Raw genomic sequence first — 14,011 nt, forward strand, 5'->3', positions numbered from 1 at the left:
TTTGCATTAAAAATGACATAACTGAGCGAATGACACTTAATGACAGTTGTCATAAACATGCATAAAAAACCTTCATATTCATGACGTGTCATGTCATGATTATGTAGGTGTCATGTCATGATTATGAAGGTGTCATGTCAGTCTTATGCACACCCCTTCAAGTAAAGTGTAACCAAACAATATAATAACCTTGGATCACAGCCACTCTCTAACCTGTCAGTAAATATCATAGACGGTGTTAAGTGAGAACACGCTGACAAGAGATGATTATTTTAAAACATGTTTGTAGCACAGAACAGAAGACATCCTGACATATTATCTTTTCCTTTTTTTGTAGATCCTGAAGATTATCAGCCACCGATATGGAAATCCTACTGTAAGTGTTTTAATGTATTTTTTCAACATTATACATGTAGTCATTGACATGATTTGAATGACTTCACACTATACTGGCAGAATAACACACTCAATTGAAGAAATACAATAATCTGGGCTTCAAACACAAGAACATTGCATCATGGGAATGTGGTCTGGCACAGTGAAAGTGGACAGGAGTGATTCTAGTGCACTTTTTGCCAAAGGTCTCCCTGGCCAGTAATCGTTATGTCAGATTTTTGTAGCCCATCCCACGATTCAACTCATTTTCCCTCGCATTCACTCCCACTGTGCAGTATTTTTAGAGCAGGCCCCGTCCTTGTCATTCTAGTGGACGTTGTCCAGAACTCACTGCTTGTTCTGAGCTTCTTTGACAAAAACTTGGCATCGCTGTCAGATGCCTTCCTGCTCCCTGTGAGGAAAAATCTGAGTAGTGAGGCCAGACTCTGTCTGTGCTCGGACTGAGGCCGCCAATTACTGCTCTCCATGATGAGCAGCTTTTAATGAAGTCATCAAGAGAAGGTCACGTCCATAAGCGGCATTGATCATTTCACTAGTGCTGCTCTCTTCACAATGATCTAAATTCCATTATAAAACTTGAGATGTTGAGATTGATAATATACTGCAAAGTCCAAGAGTCCTCTAGTCAATATGCTTCTGTAATATATTTTTTCTACTTTAATACATTTTGTAAATACAAATGTTATTATCAGCAATACAATTTGGGTAAAATGTTTAATTGAAAAATTAAAGGGATAGTTCAAAATCTTGACCACCATTCACTGCCATTATAAAGCTTGGAAGAGCCAGGACATTTTTAAATATAATTCTGATTGTATTTGTCTGAAAGAAGAAAGTCATATACACCTAAGATGGCTTGAGGGTGAGAAAATGTTAGTAAATCATGGGGAAATTTTCATTTTTGGGTGAACTATCCCTTTAGCATAAATTCAAGATTTTCAAGAACTTAATCATCAATTTTAAAATATATTTGTATTTTTCAATGTAAAAATTATATAGTAAATTAAAAAAATAATAGTATTATTTTTACAAGTATCATAAATGATTAATTAATATACACTGAACAAAATTATAAATGCAACACTTTTGTTTTTGCCCCCATTTTTCATGAGCTGAACTCAAAGATCTAAGACTTTTTCTATGTACACAAAAGGCCTATTTCTCTCAAATATTGTTCACAAATCTGTCTAAATCTGTGTTAGTGAGCACTTCTCCTTTGCCGAGATAATCCATCCACCTCACAGGTGTGGCATATCAAGATGCTGATTAGACAGCATGATTATTGTGCCTTAGGCTGGCCACAATAAAAGGCCACTCTAAAATGTGCAGTTTTATCACACAGCACAATGCCACAGATGTCGCAAGTTTTGAGGGAGCATGCAATTGGCATATGTATGAATTGCATTTAAATGGATTTTTGGATAGAAAACGGAATGTCACATTAGAAATCCAAATATTTCTAATTAATTTTACTCTATATTTTTACTTTGCTTTACAGTGTTCAAAATCCTAAAACTTTTGGATTGGGGGGGGGTTCAGGTTTCAATAAAACAGCTCAATGTAGTCTCAGACTTTTGAAACCCACTGTAGGTGCAGAGAGGGATGGAGAGGCCCGTTAGTGCCTTTGTTTATTTGTATAGTGCCAAACATACACTGCAAAGGTGAAGGTGACACAGAAGTGCTTCTGAAGGGGCATTTAGGTGTCTTTACACAGACTGTTTAATGCTGCTAAGAGGTGGCTTAAATGCATTTACACAGCAATAACAACTGTATACTTTACTTTGATACTAGGGTCTGAGGTGGGTCTGAGCAGGCATAATTTAGTCTGGCTTTTATGCAGCATTGCACCTTTAAACTGAATTTTGAGCAGGCACAGAGCAGCCTTAACTCAGCTGTTGTAAAGACGCCTCAATAGAGACAGGTGTGTTTCCACTTTAGTGACGTAGCCCATGGCCCCAAATTCAAAGTCCCCAATGAAGTAACTCACTATCAAAGGAATGTTGTTTGAACTGACATCAAATTGACCTTGCCTGTGCAAGCCGATTATTTAGGAGAGGATAACCTGAGGAATTCCTGGTATTAACCTCCATTCTCTGTACTACATTTTCAAACAAACAGGCACAATCAAAACATCTGAGCTTAAACCCCCCTTGAGCTGAAGACTGGCCCTTCATGTACGCCATTCCCATATTGACCAACTGGTGGTGTTGATTTATCTGTTTGCCTCTTGCGCAGTGTTCATTTTTCAATAGCTTTACCAATATTACCCAATCCACTTTTATAATGTGTTGTAGCTTAGTCTGACAGCAGTGAGAGTAAACATTTTCAAAAATCAAACAATCTTTTTTCCGTTCATTAGTGTACCAGCTACAGCAGGAAGCACCAAGACCAAAGAGGATCACATGTCCTCAGGAGGTAAGTACAGGAAAATGTGTGTAAACACTCCCAAGGTTTATCAAACATGACTCATATTGATTCAGTCTGCATATCTTTTACTAAACACTGGAAGTGATTTGTGTTGAAAACTGTCTCTTCTCTCTCCTACCTTCTTCTCTCTGACTTGCAGATGGAAAGCAGACCCAAATACTATGGAAGAGAGTAAGTGAATAACTTTATTAGTGGTGTTTTGGAAGCAAAGCATCAATACTACTATTCCTCATATTACTTCTGGTATCCAGCTGGTTACTTTTTACCCGTTCCTTGTAATTGAGTGTAATTGTGTGAGAATTTTTAAGTGACTTCGCATCATTTATTATTTAAAACTGTTATGAGGGGTGGTGCAGTCGCAAGTTTTGAGGGAGCATGCAATTGGCATATGTATGAATTGCATTTAAATGGATTTTTGGATAGAAAACGGAATGTCACATTAGAAATCCAAATATTTCTAATTAATTTTACTCTATATTTTTACTTTGCTTTACAGTGTTCAAAATCCTAAAACTTTTGGATTGGGGGGGGGTTCAGGTTTCAATAAAACAGCTCAATGTAGTCTCAGACTTTTGAAACCCACTGTAGGTGCAGAGAGGGATGGAGAGGCCCGTTAGTGCCTTTGTTTATTTGTATAGTGCCAAACATACACTGCAAAGGTGAAGGTGACACAGAAGTGCTTCTGAAGGGGCATTTAGGTGTCTTTACACAGACTGTTTAATGCTGCTAAGAGGTGGCTTAAATGCATTTACACAGCAATAACAACTGTATACTTTACTTTGATACTAGGGTCTGAGGTGGGTCTGAGCAGGCATAATTTAGTCTGGCTTTTATGCAGCATTGCACCTTTAAACTGAATTTTGAGCAGGCACAGAGCAGCCTTAACTCAGCTGTTGTAAAGACGCCTCAATAGAGACAGGTGTGTTTCCACTTTAGTGACGTAGCCCATGGCCCCAAATTCAAAGTCCCCAATGAAGTAACTCACTATCAAAGGAATGTTGTTTGAACTGACATCAAATTGACCTTGCCTGTGCAAGCCGATTATTTAGGAGAGGATAACCTGAGGAATTCCTGGTATTAACCTCCATTCTCTGTACTACATTTTCAAACAAACAGGCACAATCAAAACATCTGAGCTTAAACCCCCCTTGAGCTGAAGACTGGCCCTTCATGTACGCCATTCCCATATTGACCAACTGGTGGTGTTGATTTATCTGTTTGCCTCTTGCGCAGTGTTCATTTTTCAATAGCTTTACCAATATTACCCAATCCACTTTTATAATGTGTTGTAGCTTAGTCTGACAGCAGTGAGAGTAAACATTTTCAAAAATCAAACAATCTTTTTTCCGTTCATTAGTGTACCAGCTACAGCAGGAAGCACCAAGACCAAAGAGGATCACATGTCCTCAGGAGGTAAGTACAGGAAAATGTGTGTAAACACTCCCAAGGTTTATCAAACATGACTCATATTGATTCAGTCTGCATATCTTTTACTAAACACTGGAAGTGATTTGTGTTGAAAACTGTCTCTTCTCTCTCCTACCTTCTTCTCTCTGACTTGCAGATGGAAAGCAGACCCAAATACTATGGAAGAGAGTAAGTGAATAACTTTATTAGTGGTGTTTTGGAAGCAAAGCATCAATACTACTATTCCTCATATTACTTCTGGTATCCAGCTGGTTACTTTTTACCCGTTCCTTGTAATTGAGTGTAATTGTGTGAGAATTTTTAAGTGACTTCGCATCATTTATTATTTAAAACTGTTATGAGGGGTGGTGCATATTGATTTTGTGTAGTAATGTGCGTGAGAGTGCAAATATTAAATATTATATGAGGGAGAGAAAAAAAGAGTGATTTATGTTGTGTGAAGAGAGTAAGAGTGTGTGTGCATGTGAATATGTAAGCATGAGAGAAAGTCTCTCTGTGTGTGTGTGTGTGTGTGTGTGTGTGTGTGTGTGAAAATGACGGTGTCTGTGTACAGGTTCCATGGTCTGATTTCCAGAGAGCGTGCCGATGAACTGCTGGCTGGGACAGAAGGTGCTTACCTCATCAGAGAGAGTCAGAGACAAACAGGAACATATACACTTGCTTTGAGGTACACGCCATCTATTCTTCTGTCCTTTTCTCTGTATGTTCATCCATCCCTCCATCCGTCCATCTATCCATTTCTTTATATTACTTACTTTATATTTTTTGCATTTCTTTATATTATTACTGTGTTCAAAAGTTTGGGGTCGCAAAGTTTTTTTATACGTATCAAGACTGCGTTTATATGATCAAAAATACAGTAAAACAGTAACATTGCAAAATACTTACTATTTAAATAATTATCTATTTTTATTTAAAAATGTAATTTATTCTTGTCAAAGCTGAATTTTCAGCAGCCATTACTCCAGTCTTCAATGTCACATGATCCTTCAGAAATCATTCTGATATGTTGATTTGATGCTCAAGAAATGTTTCTTATTGTTATCACAGTTGAAAACAATTTTGCTGCATAATATTTTGGTGGAAAGTGATATTATTTTTTAATTTTAGAATTCTTTAATGAATAGAATGTTCAAAAGAACAGCAATTATTTGAAATAGGAGTCTTTTGTAACAATGTAAACATTTTTTACTGTCACTTTTGATCATTTTAATACATCCATGATGGATAAAAGTATTCATTTCTTTAAAAAATATTATATTATATTATATTACATTATTATTATAATTTGTTTTACAATGTACAGTAACATTATAATATTACCGTAATAATATTATATAATACTGTAAAATAATATATAGTAATATAATATGCAATACTGCTTGTCTATCACTCAGATTTGGTGGCCAGACTTTGAACTACCGACTCTTTTATGATGGAAAGCACTTTGTGGGAGAGAAACGTTTCGAGTCAGTTCACGATCTGGTTACAGACGGCCTCATTACTCTCTATATTGAGACAAAGGCAGCAGAATACATCGCCAAGATGACCACAAACACCATCTACCAGCATCTGGGCTACACCTCTCTCCTGAGGGACAAAATCACTCAACGACTCAACCGAACCTGCTCTGAGCCCAAAAAAGTTACTTTCCAGCAGGATGAAAAGGTGAGGTGCTTACCTCTTCATATATAGTTTATAATGTTCTTAACATGTTACTAAAGGTTACAGCCTACAGTGTCAGCAATGTATGATCACTGACTTAAAGATATAATATACTGCATAATCAATAGGCATTCTAATTAAACCATGGTCACTTATGCCAAATAATGGTGATAAAACAATTTGTGACAGTTTTTGTTAAAATAAGTCATAAATTTTTTTGTTTTTTTTGTGGAGTCCCACAGGGCTTCGTTTTATGACCTTTGTTGTTTTTTGTTGTATATATTGTAGGCTAATCAGGAAATTTGGGATACATTTGGTAGTTTTTTATGTTATTGCTCCTTTAAGCACTCCGACTAACTAACAGTAATGTTGTAAATACTGTTTTAGTCCCTTTATTTGAGCCATATTTGGTATTTGAGATTATGATGTACATGCAGAATTCAATGAGAGAGTTCATCTTAAATGCTCATTTCTGTCTCTTCGCACAGTGAAACCAGGCCATAGGCATTGACACTGCATCATTATGTGCCTATAAATGTTATCAAGGTTTTATTGCTAATAGTAAACACAAGCAACTCGTCCATTCATGTAGGGTTTTTTTATTTATATATTATTCACACATTTTCTTTTTCATCCAAATCATAGTGTCAGGCGCCATCCTTACACAACTAATTATTAGAGTGGTATTTAGACAAATAAGAAGGATTTCTTTGTGTGCATTTGGAAGATTAGAAGAGTGTGAGAATGTTTCAGCATCATGGTGTGCATCTTTGATTAAAGATAATGCCATGAATGTGTTGTTTCCGCTATCATTAATCAGACGCACTGTCTGGTTCACTGACAGGAGAGTTTTATCAAATCAGTCAGGTCTACCGTTACCTTTTTATGAATTCTGTTGCCTCACTCTTGAGGTGAAATGGCTCTTCAAGAGAGCTCTATGAAATAAACATAAGCGATGATCAAACATTTGTGAGTTAGTCAAAGGAAGTGTAGTTTGTTTATCACCCAGAGTCTTGTTTACATAAGGTATATTCGTTTTTGTTGCAGACACCAGTCAGAGAATGCTTAATGTGACTCAGATGGCTAACGATTTGAATGAATATAAATTCATTCTAAATGAACACTTTTTTCATCTTACGGTTTTGCTTAAATGTCCACTAGGGGACAGCCTCAACAAGCTGTCAAACTGTGAATATGGATTTGTGAATATGCTTCAAAAGATCTGCTTTTTTTGCAGCCCAGTATTCACTTTACCAGATTTTCTTTCTTTTATGTCTCACACACTGTGATGCAAGTTTATTGTAGAAAGAACACCAATTAAAACCTTTCTGAGTCCACCCTGCTACAAACAATACTTGCAATTTAAAATTTAAAAGCCATAAAATTTACAACGCACCAATATGATCAACGCTACATTTTAATTGTATGTTTATTCTGAATATTGTGTGTGTACAGTACAGTCATTCTGTTTTGTGTGCCTCTAGAAATACAAATAAATCATCACAGTCATTTTGCTGAGACCAGCAGAAATCGTCTCAGGTTACTTATGTAACCATGGTTCCCTGAGTAGGGAACGAGACACTGCGTCCTCTAGGGGTCGCTATGGGGAACGCCTCGTCGTGACCTGTGTCTGAAGCATACATTGAAAAAACACCAACTTGTTGGCCGGCGACAGCCATGACGTCACTACCGGTGCGACTATAGTATAAATAGGTGCCGGGAGCACACATCATTCACTTCTTCGTCTGCAGCATGGCAAGAAACCTAGAGGACGCAGTGTCTCGTTCCCTACTCAGGGAACCATGGTTACATAATATTTATACTATAGTCGCACCGGTAGTGACGTCATGGCTGTCGCCGGCCAACAAGTTGGTGTTTTTTCAATGTATGCTTCAGACACGGGTCACGACAAGGCGTTCCCCATAGCGACCCCTAGAGGACGCAGTTCGAAGTTCCCATGAAAGGGAACCAAAGTTTTCATATTCTTTGATCTGGTCTCACAGCACACACAATGTTCTGGAACATTTCCCTCAGCCTAATCCAGGCAACATTTGGCACAATGAAGATAAAATGACAAAACTAAAATTCACAAACTCAGTGAATCTGCCATTTCGGTATTCTCTGACTGTAATGCTGTGATTCATGATAATATCTGTGCAGTTATAATTTTAATATTGGCTGTAATATATTGCTGCTTTGTTACATTGTGGCTGCAATTCTTGCACACTTACTAGAATCATCCCACTATAAACATCTTTATCAGTGTTATTTTAGTATTATTTATTTACTATTATAGTATTTATGAATATTTTGAATAAGATTTGTATAGTTTAAAAAAAATTTTTTTAGCTTTGATTTATTTTTATTAATTTTAGTTTTAGTCATTTTAGTACTTCACCTTATTTTCAGTAATTTTTTAAAGTGTTAAATCTAAAATTGATATTTTAGATTTCTTTCAATTAACAAAAACAATTTTGAATAGGTTTAGTAGTTTTTGTTTAAGTTGATCTTCCATTGTGTTTTAGTGATGTAAATTGTTATAGATCTTCACCGCTGTTCAAAAGTTTTGGATAATTACGATTTTTATTGTGTTTTAAAGAAGTCTTTTCTGCTCATCAAGGCTGCATTTATTTGACCAAAAATACAGAAAAAATTGTAATATTGTAAAATATTATTACCATTTAAAATGCTGGTTTTCTATTTTAATATACTTTAAAATATGATTTATTTCTGTGATGTAATGCTGAATTTTCATCAGCCATTACTCCAGTCTTCAGTGTCACATGATCCTTCAGAAAACATTCTAATATGCTGATTTATTATCAATGTTGGAAACTTAATATATTTTATGGAACCTGTGATACTTTTTTCAGGATTATCTGATGAATAAAGTTAAACCTTTTCTAACAATTTAAGTCTTTATTATCTCTTTTTATCAATTTAACACATCTTTTCTGAATAAAAGCATTCATTTTTTATTTCATCGAAATGTTTATTGTTACAAAAGATTTCTATTTTGAATAAATGCTGTTCTTTTTAAAGTTGTATTCATCAAAGAATCTCATTATTTTAAATTGCAGTACTATTTCACAATATTACTGTTTTTTTTCTGTATTTCTGATCAAATAAATGCAGCCGTGGTGAGCAGAAGAGACTTCTGTAAAAAACAACAAATCTTACTGATCCCAAACTTTTGAAAGGCAGTGTATATTTAAGGCTTTTCATGATAATTGACTCACCCTGGAAGGTTTAGCTAATGCGTTACAATGGATACGTCATCAGCAGCAGCAGCAGCAACCTAAAAGTCAAATTATTAAGTTAATTTGGTCTCTTTTGAGATTTTACAGTGACCTCGCACACCCTGAAATCACTTTCACGTCACTGTCTTGATATACAGTACCTGTGTGTCTGAGCATTTGCCGATCACATTTAGGGACCAGAAATGGGGCGTGTCTTTCAATGACGGCAGTCTTCTTGTGTGTTAATCTGAATGAAACATTCACCTTACCTTCTGGTCACCTGCACAGCTCAGAGTTCACATGCCTCTCGTCCTCTAATAACACTAATCGCTTAAGTGTTCTGCTGGCCTGGCAAGTTCCATCGAAAACCACTCACTGCTGATGAATCAGAGTTATTAGAATTAGCGCTGAGCTTTCTGGTGAGTTATCATTGTTGTTTACATTATATTTCAGCAGTGCAGCTTTTAAGATGAAGGATTGGAATTATCAGTTTTTTTTACTTTCCTGCCTTTGTATTGTACATAAGTTCTTTGTTTGGCCGGTTTGACAAAATGCAATTTTTGTCCTTCATTTTTTTTTTTTTATGTCCTGCTGTGCAGACAGTATTTTAAATGAACTGAATAGTGTATTAAATGAATATAGCACATTCACATAGGATGTGGTTCTGTACTCTTCACACATTATGTGCCCTAGTTCTGTCTGTCTTCTCAGCTGCGGGGGTCTCTTCTGTCAATACAGTGGTCTCTAAAAAGAGACTAGGTCTTATTGTCTCTCTTTTGTGTTTCGCTTTTGCGCCTCTTTCGTTAGGAGACAAGAAGCCATCTGCCTTAGGACAAAAAGTGCAAGTCTTGCTCATGCACTCACACTGTCTGTGCTCCCCGTCTCCCTCTTCCCTTTTATCACTCCCCAACATCCCTTTATCTTTCTTTTGAGTGCATAGCTTAAATGTGTGACTCAGTCACTGTTTTTACTTTAGTGTTGGTATTGCAGTTTAGGTTTTCTGAACTGGATGTTGGTCGTCAATGCAGTTTTGAATTAGCAATTATTTATTCTACATTTTGCAACAATAATCTTTTGTCAAATTTGAAAGAAGTACACTTATTTGTGTGTGTTGACTAACATGTTAAAGCACATATAAAGTACTTTATACATACACATACTCAGTGGTGTATAAAGTACCTGAAAGCCATACTCAAGTACAAGTACAGATATCTTACCAGAAAATGACTTTGGTAGAAGTTGAAGTCACTGTTTAGAATATTACTTGAGTAAAAGTCTTAAAGTATGTGATATTTATTGTACTTAAGTACGAAAAGTATTTTTTAAAATCTTAAACGTACTTAAGTATTGAAAGTAAAAGTACACACGGAAATGCAAAATGGAAAAGAAGCAAATACATATATATAAAAAATGTTCATACACAGCTTGAGTAGCAAGATTGTGTTCAGTTTGAACTCTTTCTTCCATTTTGCATTTTTGGGTAAGAATAAGAAGCACTTCATCCGGTACTTAGTGTCTTTCATTCCAACATAAGAAAACATTTCTGGAATCTGCATCTGAAGTGGCATTTAGATGTATTTACACAGTTTAATGTATCTCAGAGGGGACATGGATGCATTTAACCTGCAGTTACAGATGCATAAATAATGTTTTGCTTTTGACATAAAACGTTGAATACTGATATTTAAAATGATTTTAAAACATGAAAAAATAAATAGTTGAAATGTGAAATTAAAACCGCCAGTAGGTGACAGCAAGTGACTGTTAATGATTGACTCATTGAGCTTAAACAGATTCATTCAAATGGCTGATTCATTCAGGAACAAAGCATTTGACTGTGTTAATGAGTGAATCACTGAATCATTTATTCAACCGATTCATTCAAAAAGCTGATTCATTCAATAAGTAAGCACCATTGCTCAGAGACGCAAAGCAGTGGTGTGTTATTTGTTTGGAACTATTTTCATTGGCAAAATTGAGCAAAAACAAGCAAAATTATGTCTAAAATGTAAGTCACTTATTGCTAACTTTACTGAACTTGTATACAATTATTATTAAATTTGTTATCATGCTGATATCTGCTGAAAAATGGTACGCTTTGTGTGATATAGATTAAGTTAACTATATTAAATTATATAAATATAAAAAGCATACAGAAGCATTTTTGCCATCTACAATTTAGAATGCCTTGAATTTTAATAGACTAATAAATCACGTGCATGCACTCAGTGTGTGTGATTTGGCGATATACTTGATAATGTCAGATTGCACATCATTACAACAACACTTACCATATTATCGCAGAAGATGTACTGTATATTGCACAGCACACCCCAGCCTCGACTTGAATGGAAAATGAAATCGACCGCGGTTTTGCACTTGTTTGCAGATGAGTAAAGGTGTTTTTTAGAAGTCTAACTTGCAGACGCCAGACCACTGATTCGTCAAACCTGCTTTCCTGCAGTCCGTGTTCTTCTGACTTCTGACTATTTTGTAGTAAGTAACGAATATGCTTCGGGGAAATGTATCGGAGTAAAAGTATACATTTTAATTAGGAAATGTAGTGGAGTAAAAGTAAAAGTTGGCTGAAATATAAAAACTCAAGTAAAGTACAGATACTCCCAAAAAATACTTAAGTACTGTAACGGAGTATTATTACTTCGTTACATTACACCACTGCACATACTTTATACAAGTACATATAAAGTGTTGTGTGCTAAAAACCTAATTTGCAAACATTGTGTTAGTTGACATTAACAAACCATTTTAGTCCTCATTTAACAACTTTTTAGCATGTATATTACTTAAAAGCTTCTTTTATTCAAATAAACCAAAGACTGCTATTGAAATTTCAGAGGTAGGCCTAATGTTTTCCTCAGATATGTTAATTTTAATACATGTTAAACATGTTAATAAAACTCGTTGGTTTTAGGACTACAAACCAAAAAGCACTACATTGATTATATAAATTGCCATTATAGCGGCCATCAGCTGCTTCGTGCCCTAGATATTGGCATCGGCTTTAAAAAACCCATATTAGTCAACCAGTAAAGCACATGTTAACTGCCCTGTACCCCCAGCACACAAAAATGTGTCACTGTGGAGGTCAGCAGCAATAAAAACCACACCAGCACTTTTTTAGCTATGCTCATACTTTTAGTAAACACAACCCTGACAGGCTTCCACTCACCTCCACCTGACTTTTCTGGGAAATCAGGTACATCATGTCTCTGAATGTGGCATATCTTGAATATGTGAGCCGTAGCCAGGTTGTTTTTCTTTCTCTTCCGCATTCTTTCTTTTTCGCTCGTCAGAGCTCCACCCATTCTGGTCCATCAGTTCTGCTGTATCTTTATTAGGTTAGGAAGTCTCATGTGTGTTCTACAGGATGCTTCAACAAATACCCAGACAGTGTTGCTGGATTCGGCATCAGCCTCCTGCTGAGAGGGGTCACTGTCCCCCAACCTGAGCATGAGTCTTACTCAGTTTTGGTGTGACAGTAGAAAACCTTATTTACACTGCTATTCAGTAACACCCGTCTTGGATGACCCAGTGACAAGGGCTGATGGTCCTGTAAGACATGTTGCATTTTACACCTATACATTCTTAAAATTCAAGGTTCCAAATATTTTTTTTAGTGATGCTACAGAAAAAAAATTTATGGTTCCCTAAAGAACCTTTCAGTGATCATTTCTTAAAAGAACCATGATATGAAGAACATTTGAATGATTTAAAGAACCTTTTTCCGCTATAAAGAAGTTTTTCTGCAGTGGATATACTATCTCAGTCTTTCTGTCAGGGGGAAAGAAAGAGGATTCAGTAGCGAATGTGCAAACAACGTTTATTGGGAATTCCCAACCAGAAAGATGACGAGAGTCAGACAGGTGAGAGACGGAGATAACTCCGGGTAGCGCAGGGACACAACGGGCACCCGATGATCGAGGATCCGTGCAACGAAGCCCACGGCAGAGGTGAGAAGGAACTCCAGGAACTGGTCAGAAGCAGAGAGACACGAACTGAACACGGTAACGACATAGGACGATCTGACAACACAGGACAGAAAACACAGACATTAAATAGGATCGCTGATCAGCCACAGCTGGCGCTAACCAGCTGATGGCACTGATCAGCGGCAACACAAACCACACCCACACCCACACTCACACGGAGAGAGCTAGAATGAGTCAGTGAGCCCATAAACCGTGACACTTTCGACATCAAAATTAATCTAATCTCTAATTCAATGTGTTACTTGCTGTTTCTTTGTAATTATTTGTGAAATTTGCTAAAAAAAAAACAAAATTCAAAGGAAACCAACCTACAATCAATTATTTTCAGTGTACCTTCAAATGTGGTTTGTATGGAGACCCTCAAGGGGATATGGTGATGGAAAAAAATATTAGATATGTGGAAAAATTATATTTCAATGCTTTTGTGTTCTCTTGCAAAAGTATGCATTCCCCCAAGAAACTTTGTGTTCACTCGCAAAACTTTTATGATGGAAATAATAAAATCAACATTTGTTTTATGAATCAAAACTGACCAAAAACAGGTTTAAAAACAATGCGACAAATTCTAATAATGTTTTCTGTTGTATACCTAAAGGAAAGCTAGTAGAGTTCAATGAGGAAACAGCTAGTTTAAAGTGGGATGATATATTATCTTCTCAGGATGTAGAGTATGGCTGTAACACACTCATCAATAGGATTAACTCTGTAAGGGACAAATTCACTACAAAAGTTCAGAAAAAAATCTGGCATAAAAATAATCTACCTTGGTTCAATGACAATTTATGGAAGCTGATGAAGAACAGGGACTCAGCATTAAAGATGGCTATTAAGACAGGAAGGGATATC

At 36.2% G+C, this 14,011-nt stretch overlaps 1 protein-coding gene across 5 annotated transcripts in view; it reads left to right on the plus strand.

Moving 5' to 3' along the window:
• The window catches only part of LOC107684543 (beta-chimaerin-like), a 51,434-nt gene that overhangs the window by 22,575 nt on the left and 14,848 nt on the right, over positions 1–14,011 (plus strand). For 3 of the 5 annotated variants that reach the window (XM_016480824.1, XM_016480825.1, XM_016480822.1), the window contains 5 exons: positions 338–376; positions 2,756–2,811; positions 2,963–2,994; positions 4,805–4,918; positions 5,649–5,919. In XM_016480824.1, the coding sequence (XP_016336310.1) occupies positions 338–376; positions 2,756–2,811; positions 2,963–2,994; positions 4,805–4,918; positions 5,649–5,919 (512 nt within the window). Of the gene's footprint in view, positions 1–337; positions 377–2,755; positions 2,812–2,962; positions 2,995–4,333; positions 4,420–4,804; positions 4,919–5,648; positions 5,920–14,011 lie in introns of those variants that run through there. The other 2 variants (XM_016480823.1, XM_016480826.1) reach the window with 2 other exon arrangements.

This window comes from Sinocyclocheilus anshuiensis, unplaced genomic scaffold, assembly GCF_001515605.1.
Source record: "Sinocyclocheilus anshuiensis isolate Anshui unplaced genomic scaffold, SAMN03320099.WGS_v1.1 scaffold225, whole genome shotgun sequence".
Classification (NCBI taxonomy): domain Eukaryota; kingdom Metazoa; phylum Chordata; class Actinopteri; order Cypriniformes; family Cyprinidae; genus Sinocyclocheilus; species Sinocyclocheilus anshuiensis.